The sequence below is a fragment of the Botryllus schlosseri genome, chromosome 9 (assembly GCF_051294905.1).
Source record: "Botryllus schlosseri isolate E-star chromosome 9, Bs_hap1, whole genome shotgun sequence".
Lineage (NCBI taxonomy): Eukaryota > Metazoa > Chordata > Ascidiacea > Stolidobranchia > Styelidae > Botryllus > Botryllus schlosseri.
The window spans coordinates 1773780-1795185 of NC_137244.1; the positions used below are offsets into that span (position 1 = coordinate 1773780).

General features: G+C 40.1%; 1 protein-coding gene across 2 annotated transcripts in view; it reads right to left on the minus strand.

The window, feature by feature from the left end:
* LOC145446317 (cytochrome P450 4V2-like) overlaps nucleotides 1–14805 on the minus strand; it is a 35262-nt gene extending 20457 nt beyond the window's left edge. Inside the window, exons 1-4 of one of the 2 annotated variants that reach the window (XM_080324575.1) lie at nucleotides 14311–14805; nucleotides 12664–12870; nucleotides 12222–12502; nucleotides 7934–8171 (exon numbers count right to left, since the gene is read on the minus strand). In XM_080324575.1, coding sequence (XP_080180701.1) covers nucleotides 7934–8171; nucleotides 12222–12502; nucleotides 12664–12870; nucleotides 14311–14747 — 1163 coding nt within the window. In that variant the 5' untranslated portion in view covers nucleotides 14748–14805. The remainder of the gene's footprint in view (nucleotides 1–7933; nucleotides 8172–12221; nucleotides 12503–12663; nucleotides 12871–14310) is intronic. The other variant, XM_080324576.1, reaches the window with a different exon arrangement.
* Nucleotides 14806–21406: the final 6601 nt, after the last annotated feature.

Sequence of the window (21406 nt, forward strand, 5' to 3'; positions counted from 1 at the left end):
TCCAGGAAATATTTATAGTACGATGGAGTCTAATAAATGCCATATTTGTGCGCGGGAGTTCACAAGAAAATGCAACCTCAAAAGTCATTTACTATGGCACACTGGTGTTAAAGAACATGAATGTTTGATATGCGGACGATGTTTTCTTGCTAAGCAGAACCTAAATGCCCATTTGGGTGTACACTCGGGTGTGAAACCATACGATTGTGAAGTATGTGGTCGTTTTTTTGCCCGAAAATACACAATGGAAGTCCATTTGGCCACACACACTGGACTAGAAAGATTCGAGTGTGCGGTGTGTGGTAAGCTTCTGTCGAGTAAGAATGGAATGAAAAAACACCTAGAAACACACTTTGGACTGGGGAAATACTCGTGTCAGGTGTGTGGGAGACTGTTTCCTCATCAATGCGGGATAGAAACTCACCTCCAGGCTCACGTGGGACTGAGAATAAACTATCCATGCGGTGTTTGCGGTAAAGCTTTTGGCTCACAAGCAAATCTTCACAGACACGAGACTACTCACTTTGTGTGAGCCGATCGTATTGAGTGTACCAATAAATTTTTTTTTTCGCGTGTGTATAATTCTGTGTTGTTTGTCCGAGGCTTCTATGTTGGTATTATAATCATTTAGTGGGTATTACGGAGATAAAAGAGACGGTATTACAATAGACACGATTCGTCCTAGTCGAGTATTAGAAACGAGCATGAAAGTGGGTGAGCATATATCGCTAGCCCTCCCGGTTTATATTGGCTACTCCAATTGTGTAGCCACTTCAGTACCCGCACTAGGTGTCGGTAACGAATAAAAATATTAAATTAAACGTATGGCACGCAGCGGGGGTCCTTGTGGATCGCGTTCAATACTATGTGGACGGGTACCGCATCCCAATGGCTACATGCGCTGTCGTGTAGCGTTGAGATAATAACGACAAAGGTACGTTATCGCTGTGTTTTCGCACGTCATCGGGTTACGCATGAGAAAAAAGCTGCGTTTATCATGTAGAAGGTGCGGTAAACGATCGGTTACGCCCCGGAATAGGATGTTTTCCACGCGTATTGTGTTGAACGCATCAAGGCCTAAATCAGCTGTTCCCGGCCTATTTACGACCACCCTAGTTGATAACGAAAATTTTACAAGCATGAAAGCACGTCCCAGCGAATATCAAAACGCCAACAAGATGACAAACACCAATCAATTTATTGCCCCACTTGACAGCGGCTTCCCCGCTTTAGTAAGCTCATCAAAAGCCATGAGGTCGTATACAAATAATCCAGGCGCCAATTTCCGCTTTCTACACACAAGCGAGTGATCATTATTGCGACGATGCGGCATTAGCAGTCCAAACAGTGAGATTGACTTGACTCACGCTCGCAGTGGCCTTGTGAGGACACCCCAATGCCTGCTTTCGTGCCACGGGGAGAGAATAACAAAATAGCTTGTTGGCGCCTGCCCACACTGAAACACATAAAACAATACACGTTTTGGAGCCACCCTGGTTTTTCAAACTCTTTCAAATTGCAAGCCGCGGCTAGATGGACTCGACTGTCGAGTTGTAGTGACACGTATCGGCGGAAAATATTGGGGGTTATTTCCATATCTGTATATTATTTCTTCGGTTTGTGTGTTGTGGACTTGGGTGAGTAATGGTGTCACGCTACTGATTCGAGTACTCGGTACTTGTGCTATATACCCAAGTCGTTTTTAACTTACTCCGCAATCGTTTCAGGTGAAACCTGTCTCTCGTAGGCCCTCGCGTTATTCATGGTCTGTTTGGGTATTTTAAGCTGAAACGGAGGATAAATACACAAAAAGGAGTACATTTGGGCGAGGACATCTTCCTGGAGAAGGAGGACGTACGGCAACCCCCATTAGTATCAATGGGGCATCAAATATATCGCATTGCCCGTCAACCTTACTGAATATACGAGTTTTCTCAAACAGCTGATAGGACTGACCTCGATCTCGTCACACTCGAATGATCACAGCTGATTTACGCACGTCACACCGAAATTACTAGTACTCGTACGACAAGTGAGACCGTCGGCGTGATCATCGTTTAGGTAGTAAAAACAGAGTGATTTTGTCGAATACCCCACTGTCAGACGGGTGTATCACTAACGAATTCCCCTACCCTTTTAGACCTATAGTGTAAAAGGCCATAGCTCATGTTACAATACTAACAACTCTACCAAAAAAAAGGATGTCACCCTGGCCCCGTAACAGTATCTTGTGGTCGATTAGCTTTTTTCATGAAAATATGAAATCCACATAAATACATACCGCTGGAGTCGTTGAGGGGTGTAGAGTTGGTATCGTTGTGGGGTAAGATTTTATTCATCCTCCAATGACTACGTTCATGCTGTGTTAAACACGATTGCACTAACAACACATGCACAGCCCGCTACAAAGTTTCGCTGCACGCAGAACTATTGTGCCTTGTATGGGGGTGATCACGAGCCGGTCTTTCCGAATATCTACTCAAAAGTGGTGAGGAGACTTGGCGTAGATCCGTGGTCACTTATACCCGATACTTTTTTCGAGGTAAACGCTGGGGATCAGATGCACGAACCCCGTTTTCGATTGTGGTATGTGTGCGTGGAAAAATACAGTACAATTACTAGGATTATATCACACATCAAAATACTTTCGTGTCTAAACTTGCCGCATGGGTCAATCGAGGCGACTCACACAGATATTCCTAGTTTATCCTTGAGGGCTGTATTACCGGTTAGCTGTAAATTTATGGATGATTGACAACCGCTAGCTGTCGCTATTGTATCATTTACATATGTGTCATACAAGGGGGCGGGCAACTCCTTCAGTCGGCGGGCCGGGTATAAGAATATGAAGTACTTGGCGGGCCGAATTGTTGAATCGATACATTATTCGCCCGTTGATCCCCATATATGAGGAATAAATCGTATTTAACCAATATATTTTAACGACCGCAATGTCACTGCAAAGCCATATCTCCCCGATAATGACGAGGACAATGTGGGTTTGAGAACAGCCTTGTTATACAGGCACCGCCGTGTTTCCTTCTCTCTAGTCAATGAACACACCGTTCAACCCATAAATAAGATTTACAAATTACTGGATTGCTTCGAAACTACCTTTGGCTCGACAGTTTTATGGGGACCTACTCTTTATCATTAGGATAAAAAGCGATTTCACGATACCGACATTTCTTTTAAACTACTTCTACTTGAGTACTTCAAAGCTATATTTTGTGCTTTCATTTGAAGCAAATGTAGCATGTGTTGTAAAGCGCTCCAGCTATCTCGATAACCTCGCCAGAATGCGTAGTCTCGTCTGGATCTGCAGTACCTAGTACGTTGTGTATACACAGAGAGGGATTGCAGTGGCGACTTGCTTCAGTCGAGTAACGGACGATGTCGATTTCACACGCATTCCAAAGTACATCTTGTGAGAATGATGTACCACCACTCGGCTACGGCCCCGTATCCACGTAATAGCCTGCACAATACCATCATAGCGTCATTTTTTTTCGATTTGACTACCTAAATACCCGACTTTCGTAATCTAGGCCTACATTTTGCGTTACTCGTGGTGTTTTTTGTCTATGTTAAGCTAACAAGGGGGACAAATTAACAGAAAGAGAGTACATTTGGTCGAAGGGGAGAACATATCTGGAAAATGGAGGACATATGCTCCCCTAAATGAGGCCGTATGGTAACCCTATTAAAGTAGGAGGGTCGATGGGGACATCAAATATATCGCGCTGTGTTGCTGTCAACCCGAAACGCGAGTTTTGTCAAGTCGTAGATTGATGACTGACAGCGATTGTGTCACGGTCGATTGATCACAGCTGATTTACGTACACCACACCGCATCGAAATTACAAGCATTCCAACGACGAGTGATGAGAACCAGTCAGTGTGATCACCGTTCCCGTCGAAAAAAATATGCAATTCTCTCTAATACCCCGCCGCCGACGGATCTATTGCTAACGTATTTCCAGCAGTGTTGGGATCAAGTCACTACCTTCGAGTCACGAGTCAATTCGAGTCATTGCACATTTTGACTCGAGTCAAGTCAAGTCAATCGATTTTCGAAGGTGACTCGAGTCAAGTCAAGTCACTCGATTTTTGGAGGTGACTCGAGTCAAGTCAAGTCAAGTCAAGTCAAGTCACGAGTCAAGTCACAATTCAAGTCAAGTTGCCTTTTCGAAGTATGAGGCGTGATTACATCATTGAATTTTGCTGGATGTCTGAAATACATATTGAGTGGTCATTGATTCTGAACCGATGAACGGATATAGACTTGAATATACACGCAAAAAGGGGCTGTTAAACTACGTAAGTAATTGCATAGCCTCAGTTTATAGTTACCAGCCAAAATAGAGAATAGAGAAACGAATGGATAAGATGCAATACATACCCCTTTACAAATTGATATGATACAATTCGAGGCTACGCCAATGGTTGAGGACTATATAAACTATATTCGGATTCTATTTAAATAAAGCAAGAGGTTTCGTTAAGGTAAGAACAGAGAAAAGAAATAGACATTTTGCTATTAAATTTCTGTACTACTAGTTTACGACAACGTAAGCCATAAGCTTCGATCACTTCGTTTGCGGTCAATTTATTTGTGAGAGAACAATGGAGGCGTTTCGCGAACAATCCGAACATATGGAAGATACAGTGATATTTATCGACACCGATTACTTGATGACTTGAAATTGACTCGTGAATTTCGCTCCGAGTCACGAGTCAATCCACATTTCTGATACGTCGAGTCAAGTCAAGTCAAGTCATTTTAGCAAAGTGGCTCGAGTCAAGTCAAGTCATACGAAAAAGGTGACTCGAGTCTGACTCGAGTCAAGTCATGACTCGAGTCATCCCAACACTGATTTCCAGACTCTTTGGACATGGATTATCATCCCCTGTTAGTGATCACCATGCTACAATACTAACAAAAACAACCATGCCAAAGGAATCGTACGTGATAATCGTGTGAACGTGGTGGAATACCTCCTAATAACAATATGAATGAAATCTACATGGCTATATCCCGTCGGGGTTGCTGACCGGTAAAGTTATTGTCATCGTTGTGTGATTTTTACCAATATACTCCTTGAGGTGCCAAATCTGATCGCACTAATAACACCTGTACAGACGAATCAAACAGAATTCCGCCAAAGGGGCGATACCAAGTCTCCTTGTACGTAACTTATTATACAACGACACCCATATTACAGCAGAACAATCTTGTCTGGACGGAGGAGGTGACGAAACATCTCCGGACCCGGCGCAGATTTCATCAGTTTTGAGCGAAGCCAGACTGGATGCAGCCAAATGGCCTTGAGAGTCGGATTTATGCTGTATTTTGCCCGTACAACATGTGGAAATAACAGGACTTTACGTGCTAGCCGGATTTTTTGGACTTTGATTTGGCAACCCGAGTCGGGGTGGAGTCAGATTTCGAAATCTCTCGCTCATCTTTACACCTCACCGAAAGCAGGCTAGATCGCATCACGTATGATCTGACACAATTCATCCCCCATTATTGCACCACCGCAACCGAGCGTGTTTCAACAAAATAAGGTCGGTCCACTGATCCCCGATAAAGCGAGCTATCCCAGATTCGTCACTGTACAATCGAATCTTACATTGTACTCGCAGTTACCGAGTTCGAACGGGAAATGCGAGGCTCAAAGGGGTGACACAGCAATTCTCTGACGGGGACACTCCCCCCGAATCAATATATCGGTAGTATGATGCCGCAAATATGCTTGGAGGTGTTGGCATAACATGTGTTGAGGATATATGATGCCGCAAATATGCTTGGAGGTGTTGGCATAAAATGTGTTGAGGATATATTTACGACACATACGCGAACACAACTGATTGTCTGCAGCGAAATTTGTCGACTTCGAGCGACAGTGCGTGGCTGCCGAAGCAATATAGCCGTAGTATGATATTGTAAATATGTGTGGAGGTGTTGACATAACAGGTGTTGAGGATGTTTTACGGGACACGCGGACACAAGTGATTGTCTGCAGCGAAATTAGTCGCCCTCGAACGACAACTGCGTGGTGAGCTCGTGATCGATATGTGTATGTTACAGACGGGCAAAGCATTCGTTCACCAACAGATCGATTCAAGTTGTGCAATGTGCATCATGTACACTGTACAGCATACAAAATTAATATGATCTACCACAATTCATCCCCATTATTGCACCACCGAGCGCGTTTCAGACAAATAAGGTCAGCCCACCCCGATGAAGCGAGCTACCCCGATTCGTCACTGTACAATTGAATCTGACATCGTACTCGCAGTTACCGAGCGGAAAATGCAAAGGCCCGAAGGCGTGACACAGCAATTCTCTGACGGTAACACTCTGCCGAGTCAATATATCCGTAGTATGATGCTACAAATATACTTGGAGGTGTTGGCATAACACGTGTTGAGGATATGTAACGGCATACGCGAGTACAACTGATTGTCTGCAGCGAAATGAGTCGAATTCGAACGAAAAGTGCGTGGTGAGCTCGTGATCGATATGTGTATGTTACAGACGGGCAAAGCATTCGTTCGCCAACAGATCGATTCAAGTTGTATATCATGTACAGCATACAAAATTAATATCCCGTGGTAAATTGAATATCATTTGCAGACACCGGGATGATTACGCTTGACCACCCGTGAAGCAGTAAAAAGAACCCATCATAAATACATTGTTTTGCTCGGGACTGTCTGTCCTTATGAATACGCTAGAACGAGGTATAGGTATGGAACAGCCACATTTGTTGCTTGCACCGATTACTAGGTACGTAATACCGGAGGTTAACATGTTGATGCGAGCAAAATTGAGAATCAGCTATTTGCTCAATTACTTATTGTATTTATAATGTTAATTTATTTAAGTTAATCTATGTCGGGTCGCCTAATACACATTTCTACTACGACATTCATTCTCATTCTCGATATGACTCGAAATGGTATACTTATTTATAATCGTAACAGATCGTTTCTCGTTACTGTCTGGGTCGATAACAAAGCAAAAAAGGGTTCAAGTACAACAGTACACAAGACACAGACCTCAAGCGTCACTTTACATAGCCGAACGTATGGACACCTAAAACACGCACCAGGATCTCATGGATCAGAAGAAACTATACTGACGTCACGACCGGTAATTATGACCCACCGTACACGAAATTGAATCAACCGCGGAACGACGAGTCAACCAGTTTGACGGGCTCCCAAGCCACGAAATTGGACCGTGAGACGACGTGTCAGGGTAGGCAACTATTATCAAGCCCCGTCCAGGATCTCATGGATCAGAAGAAACTATACTGACGTCACGACCGGCAATTATTCCAATGACCCCACCCGTACACGAAATTGAATCAACCGCGGAACGACAAGTCATCCATGGGATTTGACGGGCAATTATTCCCAAGACTCGTCCTTGGATTGACCATGGACCGATAGGTCAGGGTAGGTAGCTATTATCAAGCCCCATTAAAAAAAACACTAAATATACAAGTCTCGTGTCCAGAAGTCAGGCGCGGTAGAATCAGGAGTGGAAAAGTACAAGTAGAATGACTCCAGTCTGAGTACAAAGGTCAATCCAGATTCTTTGTTCGTTTTCTCTCTAATTATTCCCCCTTTTTTAATTGCCGCACAGTCAGAAGGGAAATCCCCTCGAGTATTGCTGCAAAACTGAGAATGTGCTAATTCTTACACTATCTTTTATCTTGATAATGTTTGTTTGTTCTTTATAAATCGTGTTTTGGCACGTCGAGCCCAAACTATATACTACTCACGCCTATTGCGTCATGTTACCGAAGGGTGAAGATGTTGACATATAGCTTGCTGAATTGCCCACTGCCAAGCGTAACTTCTGTCGCATGCCGATGTATTTGCTATAGGTCTACTACATATGCTTAATGCTTACACGCAATTCTCACTCGTTTTCCTGCCAATAATAGGAACCGCCGGTAATATCCTCAGGGATTCCTTGATCACCAATTCAAGATAAGTCAGCTTTTTTAGGTCGTCCATTGTAAGTTGATATCTCTGGGCTTTATTCTCAAACAGGGCATCAATTTCGTCTTGAAGCTTCATCTCTACTTCTTTATGATTTCCAATCATAAGAAATGCCCAAGCTAAGGCCGCTGAGGTCGTGTCGTGTCCTGCAAAATATGTGAATCGCGATTATGAAAAAGTCTGAAGAAGTCTGAGATTCTCACTATTTGATTCAAAATTAGACAACTAGGAAACCGTCTCCTTTTTCAAATTAGATTAGAATTACGGGGTTCAAGAAAACTCAGCGTACATTCTCATAAGCATAAGAATAGCAGATGACTGTACAGCAAGCTTGGCTCGATTCTAGGGCACAATGATTCGAGTACTCGAATCTGAATCGAGTATTAATTTTAATGACTCGTTTCGAGTAGTAAAACACGATTTTTTCGAGTACTGAAAATTTACGCTATTCGCCACTAAAAGTTAATTTATCAACGAGAATTATGGCTTAGATACTAATTTTCACTGTTGAAGCCTTGAAACCATAATTGGCTGTATCGTAGCATACGAAACACAGTACAAAGCTACGATCGTTACTGGAAATAACACATTTACGAAGTCATGATCATCCCACAACATTGTCACCAAGTGCAATAAAATAGGTATGGTCGAAAAAATAAAGTATCTTTAATGTGATGGATAACAGGCATTACATTCTTTGTGGTCACATAAAAGGTACATATTTGAACTTTAGCCTATTGCATTATGTTATGACGTCATAATGAGTGATGCTCGATGACTCGACTCGACTCCAACCATATGTGATTCAGAATCGAATCACTCAAATTCTCGATTTTGCCCAGTACAAATAGGCATTTCGGCATCGACCATTACCACGCCGCGATGCACGAAAACATACTGAGTATATTTGCCAATATGGTACTCTGAAAAGTGTGCCAATATATCGCCTGCGAGAAAACCTTGGCCGAAAAGGATTGCCCTTATGTTGACCGTGAACTTCGAAATAAATATAAGCCTATCTAATCATCCATAGCTGCCTAAGTGGCTCGTGTCTAATTATTCTATCATGGCAATCTGAACCCCACAGGTCAAATACTATTTCTCAGAGAAAAATTATCCGCCAGCGAAGAAACACCAATTTTCGATAAAGCCACTACAAACGTTTCTTGGATCTCGCATGGTTTCTCAATAAATTACGGCATGATGTGAGGATATACGTAATATGCCCATTAATTTTTCTGAAAAGTTGCGATCAGCGTTTCACAATTCGGTTTCAAAGCATGACCAATTATAGTGTCCAAAGTAGGGTTGCATTTAGAAAAAACGGTGTTTTGAAACACAAAATTGTATTTTTTCAAGTTATAAAATTATGCCATATTTGTGTAAATAGCCTACTTTCCAAAAACATGTTGCATGAGCACGCGGACAATTACTACCAAATTTGGCCGACGTATATCGTTATGGGATTGTTGGAAGTGGAACCGTCAAAATAGTCGGTTCAAAAGTTGTAGTACAGATATTTTGTCATAGGGACTACATTTACCCTATATTTCCAATGGTCAATTTCAATTCAGTATGACGTCACAATTGAATATTCGTGATGTCATGGCTTAAAAACAAAAAACAATAAACAACATGTTTTAAATTAGGGCCTGGTTTTAAACAAGTTTGTTGATTTTTGTTTTAAATGCAACCCTAGTTTAAAGGGTGTGTGGTACTATCACTCATAAATAAGCTCTACTTGCGTCCTCCCCCCATCCCCCTGTCTTGCTCACTCTTACTCCCTGAAACAGATACATGATTCTATTTTTATTTTCATGTATTCCTTTTGCATCTATATCCTGTTTTTCTGTTGATAATTCATTAGTTTAATAGCCTTTTGTTCATATTTTTACGTTAATATTTTCCCTAATTTGAATTTTTACCCTTTGGCACGTTTTTGGTCGTAACTTTTTTCCCCAGGGTAAAAAAAGTGACAAAACCTATCACTGAAAAGCTGGTAAAATTATCTTTCCAACAGTATATAATACGTCTTTATAAGATTTTTTTCGAGGTTGACCCATTATTAGACCAATTTCTACAGGACTACAGCCCTACTCGATTCACATTACAAAAAGTAGAGCATAGACTCATTTCAGAAATTAGATCAGAACTACAAATAGAGCACACATATCAGAATCAGATTACCGGTAATTCCCTCTAACTAATCCAATTAGATAACTAGAATTAACTAGTTGTTCAAGTCTGATTTGAATATCGGTGTTAAGTTAGGTTAGGGTTGCCATACGTCCGGAATTTCCCGGACATGTCCGGAATTTCACTGAAAAAACTGCGTCCGTGAGGAAATTCTAAAATATGCCTAAATGTCCGGAATATCGAAGACATGAAGTAGGCTCAAAAGTTTTTCCGAAATTGACATTAACAATATTATGTTCAAACAGATTTATGCTATTTGAAATTTTTCTTCGCGGTGCGCGCGAGTTAATACAACGTATATTAATATTAGTATGGGCATCAAGCACCGTCCTCGCAAAAATACAATCAAAAATCAATATAAATAACCATCATTTACTGAAATAAGTCTAGTTATAATCGCAATTTTAAGGTAATGGTGTATTTCTAAAGTTGAGTAAGGCCGATTGGATGCTTTATTCACAGACAGTGGTTCCAAATCTTGGGGTCGTTACTCGTTAGCCTTTATCTGGGGATCGCGAAGATGATGGACGTAATCAGCTTCCAAAATAGGCTGTGAGTAAGTTATGCAAGCTGATTTTTTTGTAGTAATCAACTTATCAAGTTTTGAGCTGGGCCACGGAACATTTTCAATTGGGAAATGAGGTCGCGACCATAAAAGTTTGGAAATCACCAGATGTGCAGCCTTCTGGCGCATTTTATAGTAGCCTAATATATGGAACAATCAATATTATTGACAGAATTCATTCATAAAATTTAGCAACCAGATGCATATAGTGAGTGCCCAGTAAGTTACATCGATTACCCTATGGTGGGCCCAAGATCAGTGCTTTTTTGGGTGGAAGGGGGCTGAATAAATGTTGTTTCGGACCTGGTTTAAATATGCAGCCAGATAGCCGCACCGACCTAGCCGTATAGGAAGGCTATCAAACACAATCCCGACAGGCCAGACACGGCCCGCCAGACGATTTCATCAGCCCGTGACGAAATCTATTGCAGACTCTACCAATCAGCAATCACCAGAGCTCACATTACAGATGGCCCAATTCATGACTTATGTTCCACTCCATTCCTGTATACAGTTGATGGGCAATGCTTTGCTAGTCTGACGTCATATTGACAGACAATGTATCATACCTCATTTTAAAATCCGCTAGTGTGCGCTATAGGGTGTCCGGAATTTGCTTCACGCAAATATGGTAACCCTAAATTAGTGAGCTTATCAATTTCATCCGTTGTCAACGCAAATGGGGGTGAATGAAAGGCAGATGAAATAATAGTCAACACGCCACCATTCGAAAAATTGGTGAAATCAGCTGATCATTGATGAAATATTTACCAATTCATGCCATTGATGTCGAGACTTCGTTAAAACAGTAGAAATTCTTACGAGGGATGTAATGACTCGAGTCGCGATTTTTTTACTGGAGTCATTTTCTAAAATACCAAAATTAAGTCGACTCGACTTTATGCAATTTGTGTATTGACACGAATTGTACTCGAGTCATTGAGCATGAGTCGACCGAGTCATATGAGTCAAGACTCAGACTGTCAAGACAGGCATTCCCCTATAACTTCGAAGAATAGTACGATACCGTATTATTGCTTTTTCGTCTATCAATACTGGATTAGTAAAATAAATAATGAATTTATTATTAACTGCGTTAAGCAAGGAAATTTACTATAATATGCATAAGAGGTATTCAATATCACCCATACAGAGTTGTAAAAAGAGAGCTGAAGAGGATTGTACACGAAAATGAATAGTGAACATAATGACTTTGAGTCGGACTGGAGTTTTAACACTGTGGCTCGAACACTGACCTTTGAATCCTGACTTGGATTCGCTATTGAATCGGTGGTGAATTGAAAACAATTTGACTTGACTCGAGTCAAAACTAAAAAAGTAGAATTGACTTGCTACTCGGCACCTTTCGACTATTTTACAACTGTCATCGAGATTAAAAGCATTAATAATATTAAGGTCGAAGCAGCGCTCTCACCTTCAAACATAAACGTGTCTACCTCCTCCTGAATATCATCCAGGGACAGCTTTTCCTTTTCGTACATGCTCACAAGCATGTCGAGAAAAGCTTGGCGTTTCTTCTTCAAGAGACCTTCATGATGATGCATTTCAACCACGCGTTCGGTAATCACTTTTCGAGTGAACTGATGAAGCGTGTCTAAATGCTGCTGGGCTTCCTTGCCGTCGTTGATCAGGGAATATATTGTTTCCGACCATAACCACGGACTCCACATGCGTCGCTGCAATAATGTGGTGGTTCTAAAACATAAGTTTATTTCGTATAAAACATTCATTATAGGTAAGGTGAAATTTCGTCATGGCTTTCCACGCGTCAATATATTGGATTTCACTCAGTAACTGAGTAGTACTCAGTGAGTACCTTATTTTGTAACTATACACTGCAGATCGTTATCATTAACCTGCCAAGAGCGTGGACGTATCCGTCATCCTTTTCATCCAACGCGTGTACCGATACTCCCATGGCTGTGTGGCAAATGGTGTCCAGAGTACAAAGGGCGATTGGCCAGGCTATGTCGAAGGTGTCTTTATGTGCAGCGTGGGGCTCGATTTTACGCAGGAAAGCGTTCGATTGTTCATTCATCACCTCCAAAAAATCATGCAATATTCTGAAACATGAATCATAAAAGGTCATTCAATAACGAAAGCACACACATGATGAGGAAAGTATGGGAAAGCGGGTCTGTCAGTGTTTGCGTACGCGATAGCCAATGATGTTTATGCGTCAGGAATATTTTTTTCATTCGACGTACGTTCGAACATTTTAATTGTGGCAGATATAGCCATTAAGTAGATGGGTTGGAGATAGGAGTATCTTTAACCAATAGGCCCACATGAAATATTTCATACAAGCTGCCAACTTTATGTAAAATAACACAATCACTTTAGCTGTGTGAATTCCGACCTCAATTCTGTTTAATACCAATGTCAGGGCGTGGAATGTTTGCTGCTATACCCGAACGTTCAGATGTCAGTTCATACATTAATTCATTTATTAGTATTTTAATTAATTTTAAACACTACAGAATTATGATAAAATGAAACGTTGGGTATGACTGGTTGCTTTCGTTGTCACTGGTCCCTCTTTTTGCAATGGACCAGAAAGCAGTAATAGGTAATACTCTATCAATATATATCCGGTAAACGTCATTCTATAACAAAATAGGACAGCGGAAATCGAATGCGCGCGCGAACTCACAAAATATCGGGAATGAAATAATCCAAATTTACGAAAGTTTGAATAAATAAAAATTCCCCAATTCTGTATGTACTGCAAATAGTGTACATTGTGCGTGTTTAGACACATCATGTAGCAGAAATATAGGGAACCTGGTTTTTAATGAGCTGGATTCGATCCAGCGCTCTAAAACCGAATCTTCATCAACTCCGGATCCTGTTTCCGTCTCTGTTGTTAAAATCCGAGTCCAAAAAGGAATCCAAGCATTCATTGTTACAGTCACGAGCTGAAGCGGTCAGTAACGAATTAGCTTGAACGTTTTTAGAGTACTTGAGTATGTTTTCGGCCGTTTATTTTTCACTTTGAAAATTTACACTTTCGAATTAACGTTGGATGGGTTTCCTCTGTCTACTCTACATTCGTTATCCTTGCTCAGTGCTCAACTGCTCATTAGGGCTGTTCAAAAATAACTTATTTTCCGGATTCCAGCCATTAACTAATTGAATTGTCAGGTTACCCTAGAAAACGCTGCACACCAAATTTGATTTTTTTTAATTTTCCCCAGTAAATTAAAATTTGTAATTGGATCTGCGGAGTCCTATTCTTGTTAGAATTGAACCAGATTTGGTGTGCTGCGTTTTTTGGGATAACCTGACAATTTGATCAGTGAATGGCTGGAATCCGGGAAAAAAGTTATTTTTGAACAGCCCTAATGCTCATGCTTCTCTATAGTCTGTCTTGAAAAGGCCATTGTCGATATACATGTCTGTTGATTCATCCAATGTCTGGACTAGGTCGAAATGATCATTGGAACGAAAATAAGATAAGAAGTACAGAAACAATAACTTGTAAATTTTATATAGATATTTACTCGAAATGAAACGTAGGCGTTAGAAGGCGTCTCCTTGATTTCCATTTATCCCCGTGAGAAGTAAGAAGACCCCGTTTCAGCCACGGGTGGAATAAATCATAAAACGCGGACTTCTCATTATGACGTGAGCTGCGTAGAATGGTTTCAGCCGCCTCCGGACCAGTGATTACAATAATTGGCAAAGTGGAAAGCCATATTCTTCCAAGTTGGTGACCTCTATCGCGTATCCCTGACATGACTCGATGAAGTTCCTTGTACAGTTTTACTGGTCCGCCAAGGAATAACAAAGAATGGCCTAATACGGGGTAGGCTGGCTCTTCGGGACCGGGCATGTTACGAAATAGAATCCAACACTTGACTTGCTTAAGGATCATTTTCAGAATGGCGAGGCCGATGACAGTCAGACATATCCATGTCAATGTCGAAGCGTTCAGCATTGCTTCTTCTGGGTAAGTTAGCTAAAAATACCCCTAAAAATGAAAAAGCAATGGAGGTTAATCATAGTCGGATAACAATACGAAAACGTGCAGTGTGGTAATTAACTGCTAACCAGTAGGGTTGCATTCAAAGCAAACATATTTAAAACATGGCCCTCGTCTAAAACATGTAATTTTTTAAATCATGACCTCACCAATCTTCAATTGGATTGAGCCTAATTGATAAAAATATCTTTGACCAGGTAATGCAGCAGTTTTATGGTCGGCGGTTATCATCATCTAAACATCCGTTTCATTCCAGTTATATATAGAGGAGCTGTTGTAGCCTACCTATTGATCAAATTGCAACTGAAAAATGCTCTCTGGCCTCTCTTGAAATGATTCCGAGTACTTTCGGCTGAAGATTACCTCTAAAGGGTGTCAGCCAGAAATATTCGGATTCATTAGAATATGCATACACGCTTCAATGGTATATGTTTTTCGAAAGTATTTACACAATTTTTGAAGTGGCATTTGTTTTAAATACCCATTGTTTTGAATGCATACGTACCAACGAGAAACATTTCTATATATTTTTATCTGCTTATACGCATAGAAATCGCGAGTATCAAAGTTAAATATAAGTGTGTGTCTGTTTTCATGCGTGGCCCTGGAACCCCCAAATCAACCCCGAATGTTACAATGTAACGGATTTCTCTCGGAAGGGGGGGTTCCAGGGTCACGAGCAGAATAAAATTGATATTTTCGCAATCAGAACCGCGGTAGCTTTCGATTGATACGCGTTTCATGAAATTTAGCGCTCGGCAAGCCGATTAAAAATTACCGTCAAATTACCTTTAGCCAAATGGAAAGTGTGACGTTGACCAATTTTACTGAGCCATGAGAACTTGTTGGGTTCACACCATATAGGGCAATATGCTTCCACAGTTGGAAATACTACCTACACCTGTCATTCCCAACCGCGGCCTTCTTGCGGCTCTGATCGACCTCTGAATATGCCGCAGAAATATAATAGACAGTAGCCGTTAGTTTCTATGAGTATATGATAATTCTCGCGTTCTGCAGGCGATAGACCTTTCTAGATCGTCTTTGTGAAAAGAAAATTTCGACAAAATTTTACTGACCTCGAAATAACGGCTCATAGTCAAGTACAAATTACACTATTATCAATATTACTCGGCGTATAATTCCCCTAAAACTTGTGCTTTAAGTGCTGGAATGTAATGTAGTATGAAGAGCTATCACATAACACCATAATAGCATGCTGTACTAATGATATGCATTCTCAGTTTTATTTCAATGTATTACGGCGGATCAGTACATTAATTCATCGCCAATCGCCATTCCTAATGAACATCGGCGCTGATTGTGGGCAACCCTGTCGCCAAATGCTTAAGAAGATCACCGTTCGATGCGAGCCGCCTTTTAACCGCCTTTTAACCGACGATTAGTCCTGTAGAATTTCCGGTCAACCTAGAAAAAATTCTTATAAAGACGTATTATATACTGTTGGAAAGATAATTTTATCAGCTTTTCAATGATGGGTTTTGTCATTTTTTTTTACCTTGGGGAAAAAAAGTTATGGGGGTAAACGTGCTAGGGGGTAAAACACTATTTTGCCTAATATTTATATACAATTATAAGCTAAAATACGATACCTTCGTCAAGAGAATACAACACCATGAATTGAAATATGACTCTCAGCAAAGCATACTAACTATCGAACAGCAAAAAAAGAAACATAACTTTGATAGGGGGTATTTATCATACGTTAAGGGGGCGAAAGTTGACCGAGACGGAGATAACACTGGTTTACAAATTTCGAAAAAAAATTGCGTCAAAAATTTTCATGATTGATTTTAGGCTAATTTATGGTTGCTGAATTCGATTCTGTGCTATAATAATGTCTCCATCACGTCAGATTTTTTCCGTATTAAATTTTGTCATTTTCATAAATTAATCAAATTTCAGCTTTCGTTAGTGACATCAGGGTTAGCGTACAATAGCAACAGATCAAATATTGTTATTGAAATCATCTATCATGAAACCTGGGTTGTTGTAATACAGAATGAGTGAGTTTTCGGTGAACTTAAATACAGTGATTATCTATCATCGTTCAATCAGAAGTTCTTTTCGATCCATAAAATTACAATGGTCAACAAATTCAAAAAACCACACCAAATTCCATACTGGAACAGAGGCAGAGATGTTTTAAAAGGGTGTCGAGGCTTTTTGTTTGTGTTTTGCAATATTAAGCGCCAGTTCTATTTACAAAAATCTTAACATTTTTGGCGGTTTCTGATTTGCCGTAATATTTATTATGAACTTGAGCAGTGGTTCTCAACCTTTTTGTATTCGCAGACCCTTTTTGGACCATCACGGACCCCCAGCATTCTATTTATGTAGAAATTGGGTTGACTTTTATTATTTCAAAGCTGCCACTGCATTTTTTGAAATACGTGGTCGTGTCTTTTCTGCGCCTTCGATTTGATATCAACGAGTGCTGAAAATCCATTTAGACAAAGAAAGATGGTGGCGAATGTAATAATAAGGCACAACGCTACCGGTGACACATTTGGGTATGGTCGCAACAATGATGACGCCAAAATTGACAAACAATTTTTTTATTGAACATATAACTTCAAGCCTGTTAATTTATATCTAGCAGCTCATCTTGAAGTTATTAGGGAAAATGGTTATATATAGGCCTATATCACAGAAGAAAACGGATTTTTGCGAACATTTTGAAGTCTGCGTGATTGACTTTACTAATCCAACCATTTATTTTTAGGCAATGCACAACAATACATCTCTATACAGCCAAATATTTGTATCAGTGGGCTATTGGCAATTTAGCAACTAAAATGAGTCCACACAGCAGGATATTCCATCTCAGGCGGCCATCCTGTTGATGTGAGTTCAACTGTAATGAAGCAAAACTGCCACGTGATTTTCCTAATTTGAAAAATATAAATTAGTTAATCAACTATTTTGTAAGTTTAGAGGCTTCGCGGACCCCGACCCTCGGTTGAGAACCACCGAACTAGATTTTGTAGAAGTGATTGGCGTTGCTACTCAAGTAACTTCCTATATTTTCTACTCAATTAACAGTATAAGCAGTAATTTCTAAGACATGTGAAAACTACTTCATGTGGCAGTAATAACTAAGTATATTTGGTCGGGGGGAGGGTGGTCGCATACTTTCGAAATTTAGTCGGAGGTGGCTACATACGAAATCGCAACATTTATCTTGTCGGCTAACGCAAAATGTTTATAATGACACAATACCCATTGGTAGAATATTCGAAAATATATTCAGTTACCGTGCTTTAGGGGCTGTTAAGGCTACTACATTTATGAAATCATATACAGCCAACATCGTTGCGGAACGGACCTTTGTTTGGAATACACTCGTGTTAAAATTAATTACTGGGTGCAGTACCAAATCCAAGGTGGGCAGATATCTCCATGACATTCCCAGCTGATTTACTATAGTCACACAGAGCACTAAAACAAAACCCAGTACAAATAATTTCCCGTATTGCCAATCACAGATGGGAATTCGGATTGCGTACATCTGATTCGAAGCACATGGTGTGAACCCTTCTCCGATGGCTGATATAACAACCTTGATTTAACCCTAATATACCACATGCAATTAATGTATATATGGGATTGAGGCGCAAAATATTTCCAATAGTAAAATCACAACTAGAAAACAGCGACCGGACCGTAACTGCCACACCCCAAATCGTCCAATTGGGGGTCCCAAGCTCGAAAAGGGCCCGAAATTATGTCGGTGAATGAACATAAATTATTTATAGGCCTACATCACTTATTGACAATTTAGGCAACTCATTTCAATTTTTTTTGCGCTGGACGCGATTTCGTGTTGCCAAATTTTTGAATATTGAGTACCCTTCCCCCACGAAAAAAGCATGATTTATAGAAAATAAAAATAGGCATTTCGGCATCGACCATTACCACGCCGCGATGCACGAAAACATACGAAGTATTTGCCAATATGGTTCTCCGAAAAGTGTGCTAATAGGTCGCCTGCGAGAAAACCTTGACCGTGGCAATCTGAACCCCACAGGTCAAATAACATTTCTCAGAGAAAAATTATTTGCCAGTTAAGAAATACCAATTCTCGATAAAGCCACCACAAACGTTTCTTGGATCTCGCATGGTTTCTCAATAAATTACGGCATGTTGTGTGGATATGGCCATTTTCCTAATTTTCTGATATGTTGCGATCAGCGTTTCACAATCCAGTTTCAAAGCATGACCAATTATAGTGTGCAAAGTAGAGTTGCATTTAAAACAAACGGTGTTCTAAAATACTTTGTTAAAACATATTTTAAACCAAAGCCTTAAGAAAAAAAAACAAAATTGTATTTTTTCAAGTTGTAAAATTATACCATAATTGTGTAAATACGTACCAAAAACATCTTGTATGAACACACGGACAATTACCACCCAATTTAGCCGACGCATATCGTTATGGGGTGGTTGGAACCCTCAAAATAGTCGGTTCAACAGTAGGGCTGGGCACAATGATTCGAGTACTCGAATCTGAATCGAGTAATCATTTTAATGATTCGAGTCGATTAGCAAAAGACGTTTTTTTCGAGTAATGAGATTATACTCCCCTCGCAACTGAAAGTTATTTTATCAACAAGAGAGATTGTTTGTATGCTATTTTCCACTGTGGGAGCCTTGAAACCTTGATTGGGAGTATCGCAGCCTACGAAACATATAATACAAAGCTACGACCGTTACTGGAAAAACATTTCTGAAGTCATGACCCTCCTATAACTTTGTCACAAAGTGCAATGAAATCGTTAGGGTCGAAGAAATACCAAAAGTATCTTCAAACTGCTAGATAACAGGCATTGTATCCTTTGTGGTGGCAAGAAAGGCACATATTGGAAGTTTGACATATTACATTTTGCTGTGACGTCATAATGAGTGATACTCGATTACTCGACTCGACTCGAAGCATAGTACGTGATTCAGAATCGAATCACTCAGGTACTCGATTTTGCCCAGCCCTATTCAACAGTTGCAGTACATATATTTTGTCAAAGGGGCTATATTTAAACTGTATTTTCAATGGTCAATTTCAATCCATTATGACGTCACAATTGAATATTCGTGGCGTCGTGGCTTAAAAACAAAAACAAAAAACAATAAAAAACATGTTTTAAATTAGGGCCTTGTTTCAAACATGTTTGTTTTTAATTGATTTTTGTTTTAAATGCAACCCTAGTCTAAAGGATGTGTAGTACTATGACTCTCGCAGAAATAAGCTCCAACATGACACATTGAATCCCCGGTCCGATAGCCTTTTCTACACTTAACACAAATTGCTGTTTCTTTTTGACTAAGCACTATTTAAAAAAACAAGCAGGGTAAATGGAACAAACCATAGTAAGTAAACAAGAACATAATGAAGTTATTACGAACAACGACAGCTCAACTGGGCCCCCCTCCCCAACGCCCCCCCCTCCCCCGGCCTTGCTAACTCTTTCTCCCTGAAACAGATATATCATTCTACTGTCATTTTCATTGATAGCTTCTGCATCTATATCCTGCTCTTCTGTTGATAATTCATTACTTTCTAGCCTTTTGTTCATGTTTATGTCAATTTTTTCCCTAATTTCAATTTCTACCCCTTCGCACGTTTTTGGTCATAACTTTTTTCCCTCAACGTAAAAAAAATGACAAAACCTATCATTGAGAAGCTGATAAAATTACCTTTCCAACGATATATCATACGTCTTTATAAGAATTACCACAATGAAGTTATAACGAACAACGACAGCTCTACTGGTGCCCCCCTCCCCCAACGTCCCCCCACCCCATGTTGCTCACTCTTTCTCCCTGAAACAGATATGTCATTCTACTGTCATTTTCATTTATAGCTTCTGCATCTATATCCTGCTCTTCTGTTGATAAATCATTAGTTTCTAGCCTTCTGTTCATATGTTTATGTCAATTTTTCCCTAATTTCAATTTCTACCCCTTCGCACGTTTTTGGTCATAACTTTTTTTCCCCAAAGTGAAAAAAATGACAAAACCTATCATTGAAAAGCTGATAAAATTACCTTTCCAACGGTGTATCATACGTCTTTATAAGAATTTTTTCTAGGTTGACCCATTTTTAGACCAAATTCTACAGTACTAAATCCAGCGACGCTGTATGTGCAGAGGTGGTCGAAGTAGTCAAGGAAGCTACTCAAGTAGAAGTAGAAGTAGCGACGAAAAAATCTACTCAAGTACAAGTAGAAGTACTTCTTCCATAAGCAACCTGAAACTACTTGAAGTAGAAGTAGAATTGACCGAATTTAAATCCACTCAAGTAAGTAAGTAGTTTTGAAAACATTCTTAATTCGTTCGCATGGACTGTCAAAATCTGCAAATTGAGCTATGCGGAACGTGCAGAGAGCTTGATTCGAATTGATGCATCCCATGAGATATCAATTTTCGACAGAATAAGCATTCTTTCGCATCATGGGATGCAAATTATAGTATTGACATGAAAATGCGATACTAAGCTTTTGTTTAGTAGAATACTACGTTTTAGAGAACATCATGTCATGGTGCCCGACCCCATATGATAAGGCCCCAAGTTTAGGCGAAGAGCAATACGGAGA